General features: G+C 42.2%; 2 protein-coding genes across 3 annotated transcripts; both read left to right on the top strand.

Annotated features, from left to right (window-relative positions):
• The first annotated feature begins 721 nt into the window (after nt 1-721).
• On the top strand, nt 722-4201 carry LOC123060488 (uncharacterized). Of its 2 annotated transcripts, none has more exons than XR_006427987.1 (3): nt 722-832; nt 967-1037; nt 1326-2305. XR_006427987.1 is itself a non-coding variant. In XM_044483236.1 (3 exons), the coding sequence occupies exon 3, from the start codon at nt 2784-2786 to the stop codon at nt 4050-4052; it is 1269 nt and encodes a 422-aa protein (XP_044339171.1). In that variant the 5' UTR covers nt 722-832; nt 967-1037; nt 2454-2783; the 3' UTR covers nt 4053-4201. The 2 variants fall into 2 exon arrangements, 1 of the variants encoding a protein (XP_044339171.1); XM_044483236.1 differs by lacking the exon at nt 1326-2305 and adding an exon at nt 2454-4201.
• A 1155-nt stretch (nt 4202-5356) lies between these two features.
• On the top strand, nt 5357-7072 carry LOC123060487 (uncharacterized). Its single transcript, XM_044483235.1, has 5 exons — nt 5357-5463; nt 5563-5636; nt 6313-6474; nt 6569-6647; nt 6778-7072. Exons 1-5 carry the CDS (start codon nt 5375-5377, stop codon nt 6947-6949), a joined length of 576 nt encoding a protein of 191 aa, XP_044339170.1. The 5' UTR covers nt 5357-5374; the 3' UTR covers nt 6950-7072.
• The last annotated feature ends 1820 nt before the right edge of the window (nt 7073-8892 follow it).

The raw sequence follows: 8892 nt of genomic DNA, 5'->3' as shown, positions 1-8892 counted from the left end.
CGGAAACTACAGCATGCTTTGGAGAAATATCAAGTCTAGCACCCTGTCGGCCAGGTGTTGGCCGAAAAGGGTGTTTTCGGCCACCTCTAGGCCGAAATAGGGTTTTCGGCCAAGGTGCAAAGCTGGCCGAAGAGGGGTGTTTTCGGCCACCCTTTGGTCGAAAAGGACTTTTTGGCCTAGTGTAGGCCGAAAAATACTTGTTGGTCAATCGTAGGCTGAAAAGTACTTTTTGGTCAAGTTTAGGCCGAAAAGTCCCTTGGACCACCTTTTTCCGTTAACTGTTGGCCAATGTATTGTCCCGCCAACCCCTTCGTTGATGCAACCCTCTTGCCCTTCGACGATGTGGTCCTTTTGCCATCCGTCGATGCAGAACTATTGCCCTTCGAGGATGTAGAAGTCTTGCCCAACAGATAACGGAAAGGTGGGCCCAAGGAACTTTTCGGCCTACACTAGACCAAAAAGTACTTTTCGGCCTAGTATAGACCAAAAAGTACTTTTCGGCCTACATTTGACCAAAAAAACCTTTTGGGCCAAACAGCAGCCGAAAACAGCCATTTCGGCCAGCTCAACCACTTTTCGGCCATGGCAAGGCCGAAAACCCTACTTCGGCCAACAGTTGGCCGAAAACTACCTTTTCGGCCCGCACGTGGCACAGGGTCCTAGTTTTGCATTTTTTTCATTATGTGCTATAGTTTCCGAAATTGCTACAAAATACGTCATAGTTTTGAAAAAAAATCCGTCCGCTCACCCTCGTCTGCTCTCTACCTGCACTGTACCCGCGGTCGCCTGGATCCCCCGCAAGCAGAGGAGCTCCCAGCCAGCCAACTTGCAGGTAATCCTCATGGAAACCTCTCGCTCCCTCCTTCTCATTCCCCCGTGGTGTTGCTGGATGGAGAAATCCCCATCCCTCTCTCTCTCTCTCTCTCTCTCTCTCTCTCTGACTCGTTTTGATTTCTTGCATCTTAGATCCGCTCATCCGTTCTGATGCTCACCAAGGGCAACAAGATCCTCCACCCAGGACAAATCTAATTACCAAGGTATATCCTTATATTTTAGCTCCAGCCATACTCCTGCTTTACAATACACTGCCCGTATAAATGCTTTATTATTATTTTCTTATCCACATAAAATCGGTTGGAGGAATGGTCTGATAGGTTTCGTTTCCTGTCCTGGTACATGCTTGGCTCTCCCGATGTCCTCATGATATTAAAGTTTCATTTTTCCATAGGTTCGGTACAAAGTTCTTTAATTGTTAGTGCATATATATAATCTAAAGCTCAGTGCTTACTGTTCTTAATGGACGCTGTGTTTATACCTTCTGCCAGCCCTCTGGGTTTATCTTGTGGATCTATTCTCATGGAGTCGGTTGAGCTATCCAGCACATCACTGGCTGAAGCAATGTTCGAGAAACTCGGTCTTCCTAAACCAGTGTATTTTGTGCATCATCTTTCACAAGATCGATTTAGAACAGAGATTCAATTTCACCGCACAAAAGCACGGTACGATGCTTCAGCGCGCCGGACTAAAGTATCAAGCCGTACATGTCAGAATGGGGTAGCATCAATGAATCATGCACTCGATAAGGCCATCGAATACATGCAGAACAGAGAGGGTAAGGTGCTTGTGGACTATAACTATTATCAGCTAGAGCAAATGAAAATGGCACATACAAGATTATCAACCAGGTTGCCAGAACAGTCAGATGAAATCAACCAGCACATCAAAACCATCAAGCAGATAACTAAAGAAGCATGCAACTATGTGGAACAAGTGCGCAATGCATCAAACAGAATACAAGACCTTGCTGCCGTTTTCTTGGACCCTGCTACCTCAATGTGTGTTTCTAATATGAAGCAAGCTATCATGGAGATTCACAGTTCAATTGTCGTGCTTCAAAGCTCTACAACTACGACATCTCGGTTCCTAGAGGAAAAAGGCATGTACTCAGATGATGAAGTGCCTGAACAAAGCTACAGTGGTCACTTAGATGAAGATTCAGCCGATGATATTCATCAACACCTGGATGATGACTATGTCCCATCGCCATGAGCGTCATATTGAGCCTGCTGAACTGTCTCGTTGCCATGTGAAGCTGTATATGTATGGCTTCATCGCTAGGAAGCGGCTCTGTGTTTGTTGTATTTAGTCTCCTAGGTTGCTTAAATAAGATGCGAAGCTGTCTACTCATAGCTTCGGCCTAGAAATCTTTATCCTTTCTGAACTTCAATCTGGACATGTATAAGTATAAAGTCTATGTCCTCATGTTAAGGCAGTGTTATTTATATGTGCTACGCCTTTGGTTTTATCCGCTGTGATTCTTCCTTTCAATATCTTCGCTACGAACATACATTCATTTTCTTTAATCTTCCAAGATCAAATCAATGAACATTTGCTAGCGTAATATACAGATAACTATTTGCCCTTTTTACTCAATTCTCCTTGTTCATCAACAGATCAAAAACAACCCTCTTCACCCATCGATTCGGTGTTACCAGAGGGCATCTCATGAAGAAGAACAAATCCTGGCCTTTCGACCTACCCACAGGTGTATGAATTTACTAATGCTACACCAAGTGCCATTTGAGCAGGCATACATATCTTTTTATCTTTCTAACTTCCTAACACACTTATTGCTACCACGGCCGATCAATTAAGAGAGTGGATGTTAACAAAGAGATGCATGATTGATGGTATTTCTTCCTCACAAGGTTTTATAAGCGCAGTAGAACACAAGACCAGAGAGGTTCTGGAGCTGTGTTCCCACTACATAATAGCACGGTGGGATGGATTGCCTATGGATGAGCACCACGTCACGCCACTCATTTCTAAACATATTCATCTGCCATATCAACCATCTGTATGCTCCATATGAAAACAAATCCTGGTTGGTGCTAGATTTAATGAATGAGGCAACCACAGCTTATGCATGTGCGGTTCTGTCCAGTGGAGTGACCATGGCACTAGATGGGACTGAAGTTCTATGTTACCCTGTGAAAAATGTTGGTGTGCCAATGGAAGCAATACTATACGATTTTCAGATTGAGGAAATGATGGAGACGGCAACTGAACATCTAAAGGTAAAGATCTATGGTTTGCCGTTACATCTTTGGACTAGAAGAGCAATTGAGTGTGCCCTGCAGCCACATTGCATTGTTGAGAATGTTAGTCAAGCCAATCTCAACTTTCACAAGCTTCGATCGGTAAATTGCACGGCATGGGCTGTTAGAATTGTTGTGCCATTCCCATGGTACATACTCGTTCATGTCTCTAGCAAGTATGACAAAGGAAGAAACCAAAGTAGTGGCCACAAGAACAGAGAGACATTTTGTATTGGTGTTGACAGAATTAATATTGGAGCTCATCATAACAAGTCTCTTCAAAGAACACACAGGAGGATTCCTTCTTTCTTGCAGGCACTAAAGAAAGGAATGGTTTCCCATTCATATTTAAATGATGTTGACATACCAGCTGACCAAATGCGGATATTGGAATCATCATTCCTCCTGACGTCTTGCGACGAGGGAAAAATTATCACAGAGGATAAGTTAACACGTTGTTTGCAGCAAATGCAGATTGAATGTCCTGGAAAAGTCATAGTCAAGCAAGTTGGTAGGTTCAAATACCTTATATATTTCCAAGGGTTAGTAACTACAACTTTGTTTCACATGTTGTGTACTGATGCTGCTGGAATCCAGCTACCTTGTGGTGCATTCTTAGTTCAGAAATGGTCCACGTCTGCTGGAGCAGTATCTTCTAGCCTCTCTCAAAAAGAACAAATAAGAATTACAGGGCTGACAACTGAGTTTTACAGACCGGCTATAATTGCAGACATCATGAGCCCTCACTACATGTTAGAAAACAGCAGCCATCAAGTTGATGATTCTCCTGATGTTTGGTTCTATGATTGTGCCATGTGGACAAATGAAAACAAAGATATTCTAGAGGTCATATCTATTTGGGCTGCTCCAAATGGATTAACAGTGGAGCAGTCACCTGTTCAAGATCTTCAGGTTCCTCTGCAGTTGTACCATGAAAGAATTATTATCAACTAATAACACCATGCTTCAGGAGCTGAGATCACAGTGCTGACATATCTACCTGAACTGGGCAACCTTCATTATTTAGGTGTTTCTGTAAATAAGTATAAGTCAGACTACTATGTCTACGCTTTTGCGCCATGCAATCTGTCGCTTGCTGCCAACTACTTCTCCCTTGCGTACCTTTTCTTTTTATGTTCTGGCTATGCCACTCCAGAGCTGTCCTCCTAAGGATAACTCTTCCTTATCAATCTTTCTTTTTAATTAACCAGCCCATTTCGCAAAACAGATGTTGTGTTGTTTAAAATTCACATGCGCGATACTGGATTTTAATTACACTTCTTTGAACCCTTCCAATCTAAGTATTTTTTCCTAATATATAACTGATATATGCCTACTGCAGTAGAAATTACAGAATGGTGATCCACCTGATTATTCATTACTGAGGAAATGTTTTGTTTTTCACATGTTATCTTCACAGTCTTTATTAACGTTCTTACTGCCTTCATACCGCCCAAATAAAAAATAGGCAGTTCAGTTCTTTGTATTTATTTAATTATTACTTGGTTTTTGATTCCCTTTCTTTCTTTCTTCGGTTTTGTTCAATTTATCTTTGTTTCTTTGTTGTGCCTTTTGTTTTTCGTTGGTTTTCCTTGTACATTTTTTTATATACCAGGAACATTTATATATATACACATTTTATTTTATTTCAAACAAATGATTAAAAAGTCTGAATTTTTTTTCATGTCTACGTTTTTCATACACATTGTACATATTTTGTATTCATCAGGAATATTTCTGTATACACGTTAATTTTTGGCAAGTACATGATTAACATACTTTTGAACTTATATTTTTTGATGTATAACTTTTCATGAAAATTATACACTTTTTTGCAATAGGAATTTTTAATATATACACTTATTTTTTTCATATACATGACTACTAATTTCTAACACATATATTTTTTATGCTGCTTTTTCCATACACATTGAATTTTTTTCTACATCTGGGACATTTTTTTATATACATGTTTAATTTTTTTTAAATCCATGATTAACATTTTTGAAAACTTATATTTTTATGTCCACTATTTCCACACACATAGTATGTTCTGTATACAACGGATACTTCTATTAGTTTAGCCTTGCGATATAATACGTGTCCTATAAAACTAATTATTAACCCTATAATAAATCACGTCTATTTTCACACTCTGCAAGCACACCTTCGCTCACACCCACAAAAAAAATGGCACGTACATAAACTTCAGCATATATAAAGGTTCCACCCGCCAGCCCATATGCAGGCCCATTATTTCATGGGCTAAGAACCTCATGACAAATACATCCTTTTTTGCCAGGTCCACTCCTTCTGCCTTATCCTCTCCTTCAGACCAACCGAAACCTAATCCTCTCTGCTTCGGGTGAGTTCATCCCTTCTTCAATGCTCTCTTACCATTGTAGCACCAGATTTCTAGGCCTCCTTACTTCCCTGGAAATTTACAGTTTGTTTCAATCTGCAGACTTTCGTCCGCCCTTCTGTCTTCCTTGACGACGATTTCTACCGCTTGCTGCCCCGTCCGTTCTGCCTGCAGAGGTATTTTTGTAGATCTCAGATTCAACTTATCTCGCTCCACCGTTTAATGCGCCTGTGCTTGCCCTCGTTACATTGAAGATTATGAACGTCATATGAAAATGAGAGAAATCCCTGTTTATTCACTGGCTCAGTCAAATAGTCTGATATTTACCCTTGACTTTGTCTAGGTGAACAAAGCACTCCGCTCGAGTTCATGGTTTTCCTATACTGCAACAAATTCTTTATTTTCCTGCCTTGTTCTTGCTCATAAAATTACATATACCAGCTACTGAATCGACTGTTACTCACCAAGCACCGCACATTTTGCTTCATCCATCTATACATATAGAAGATTCATCTGCTTATATTAACCATAGATTGCTTGCTATCATGTCGTCTCTGCTTGCTATTTACCTCGTGTATGTGCTTTCCTGCCTTCGATGAAACACCATTACACCACTGCATGATATTCTCACTTCTCAACTAACATCCTGTAAAAATCTTCAGGACAACATGAACACTGAAAATCACCAATATGTTGCTGATGCTAATGGATTTGATAGAGTTACCAAGTCTGAGGTCAATAAGAAAAATATAATGCCAGTATCTTATGCGGGCAAACTTCGCTACATGACTGAAAACTTCCATGATGCTGTCGCTGTTTCACGTGTCCATGGCTTACTTGATATATTCACAGACTTCACGTATGATCCAAACTGGCCTGAGATAGTTCAGGGTCTTGAGCATGGACAACAAGCAGTCGATGAGGCTGATTTTACTGCTCAAGTGTATCAACTGAAACTCCTTGAATACGTGGAAAAAATTAAGACCGGACAGGTGTTTGGGCCTGTAGTTACTGGTAATGTAGCCAGTGTCTTCCCTTGGTTTCCTTAACTTTTTCTTCTCCATGCATCTTAATTTCCCTGTTCTGCACTTGTCGTCTTGTTTTCCAGTCCTCCACTGCGTGGACTTCCAGAAGAGGACTCTGCCCCATGCACATGTCCTTGTTTGGCTGAAAAAGATTATGGGCAGGTCATAACACCAACTTCACTAAATCCTCTCTTTCATCTGCTATTAGTATTTCTACCAAATTTAGATTCTTCTTTCTTTTTCATGGTTTCTTCTTTCGGAATTCCTAATAATTAAGCTGCCCATGTCACAGGGATCTGCGTCCACTAATGTTGATGATGATGCTCTTGCGATTGCACATGATAATGCCATGGAGGCTGCACTTCGCTGCTTTGGATCTAATAACTAAAGCCCTGTCCACAAAGACAAGTGAAAATTGCTTTGCCATTGCTGTTTTCACACGATTGGCCAAGTGCCCAGAATAGCCTGTTACTATGTTTGTCGCATGTTTCCAAACCAAGTGTTTGGCAACCCCCAATCATACATTTCCTTATTTATGATCTGAACTAGGCTATTTTCATGCTCTATGGATATCGTTATTAACCCTTTGTTGGTGTGCCCTCTGTACCTCATGGCTATTTTAATTTACTACAAATATTTATTTAGCCAGGCTACGTAACGTACGTACAATTTCACTGTAGCGTGTCCTGTTTTGAAGTCCATCCTCGCATGGTAAACATACTTGATATTTAATCCTACGGTTTAGGCGCTCATGAGCCTACTACTGTTGAAAATGCCCAAATAAATTGTACCGACCCTACACACACCCGGCTTTTCCTCGGCCGTTGCATCTCTAGGCCCAGGTATGTGCAATTACAATGGTAGTCTCGTTCCTATCACACTCATAAATCCTACATGCTCAACCTAACTATATATCTTACGCAGGCTTAAGTAGAAGAAAACAATAGAAGAAAATTAAAAACAAGGAAAATAATAATAAACGAAGAAAGGGACAAAGGAAAAAGATTCGGTGGAGCCGTTCGCTACCGCTTCATATTCGGCTCCTCATGGGCCACAAGCGTCGCTACTCGTGGGCTGACTAAATGATACATGGGCCATCAAAAAACTATGCGGCCCAGCCGCAGCCTACCTATGGCCCGATGGCGGTAACTCTCACCCCCGAGCCCCCGACCAGGCGAGACGCCCTTATCCTCTCCTTCTCCTCTCGTCTTATCCATCCATCTCCTCACACTCTTCCTCATCGCCTACTCAGATCTAGCCTGCGGCAGCATCGACGCCAAGCTCAACATGGAAGCCACGAAGGCTGCTGCCAATTGACTCTTCCCGACGGTGTTCCTTCCGCACCGTTGTGTTTTACTTCCCTTTGATCCCTTCTCATGCCTTTTCCCTCGTGCTTGTTCTAGATCCACGATTTCTTTGCCGACCTGACCAGCGCCCCTTCTCCCACTGCTGAACGTCGTCTTTCTCGGCAGGTAAAGTCCTATTCCGTCCCACTTTTCTTCAGCGTGTGACTGCTTTTGAGGCACCAATGCATGATGCACCTATAGAAAATTGACCCTGGGCATCTGTATCTACTTAGAATCACTCTTCTCATCGCAAAATCCAACCCGAAGAAACAACTCCTCGCCCACCGTTTTCCCTTCTTCTTCCTACCCATATAGACCTGCAGGTGATACTATACTTAGAGCCAGATTTTTCTGCAGTGACGTTTTGTCTTGCTTGCGGCAGGTCCCAGCAATGGCTTCTGTTCTTCTGCTTGATGCTATGTTAGAGAAGGTTGGCCTTCCAGCGGCCACCTACTCGGCGTTCCCAACAGAGGGCACGCGTCTGGAGGTCACCATTACCTTTTACCCAATCAAGAGCAAGCTCGGGAGGTCACCTGTCAAAGTTTCAATGTCTACCTCACAGCACCAGGATCTAGCAGAAGCTCAGGATTATGTGGCTGCTGCAGCAATTAAGTACATGGATGCTTACGAGGGTGCGGTTCCAAAAGATTACCATTATGATCAACTACGGACTGTGGAAAAGGCAAATATACTATTGGGTCAGCAGCTTAAGGCAATGAAGAGGGACAATGCATCTCTGAAACAAAAGCTGAAAGAGAGCCTTGGCATAAACAAGCTCCTCAGCAAAGGATGGGATGGATCCTTGAGCACGGAACAGACCATCATCAACAACCTTAACCATCTGGTCAACAGCAGGCTAAGCCCAGGGTCTACTCCAGATGACCTGGAGCTCAATAATGTTCTTCTCAATGTATAGGCCAGTTGTGAATACCTTCAGCAGTACACTGATGAGGCCATGGTCAACCTTCAAGAAACTGGTGTGTATATCCTTATGGCCAGGAGCAGTTAACAGACGACGATGAGGACCTGCCAACCTCACTTGATGATGAGCAGATCTTCGA

Source organism: Triticum aestivum, chromosome 3A, assembly GCF_018294505.1.
Source record: "Triticum aestivum cultivar Chinese Spring chromosome 3A, IWGSC CS RefSeq v2.1, whole genome shotgun sequence".
NCBI lineage: Eukaryota > Viridiplantae > Streptophyta > Magnoliopsida > Poales > Poaceae > Triticum > Triticum aestivum.
The sequence above is the reverse complement of the archived record's forward strand: the minus strand, read 5'-3'. Positions and strand labels throughout refer to the sequence as shown.

Excerpts from the sequence above, each read along its gene's own strand:
- LOC123060488 (XM_044483236.1), top strand. The coding sequence starts at position 2,784 with ATGGATTGCCTATGGATGAGCACCACGTCACGCCACTCATTTCTAAAC.
- LOC123060487 (XM_044483235.1), top strand. The coding sequence starts at position 5,375 with ATGACAAATACATCCTTTTTTGCCAGGTCCACTCCTTCTGCCTTATCC. Across the intron at positions 5,637-6,312 it reads CGTCCGTTCTGCCTGCAGAG|ACTTCACGTATGATCCAAAC; the intron begins GTATTTTTGTAG and ends ATATATTCACAG. Across the intron at positions 6,648-6,777 it reads CTGAAAAAGATTATGGGCAG|GGATCTGCGTCCACTAATGT; the intron begins GTCATAACACCA and ends CCCATGTCACAG.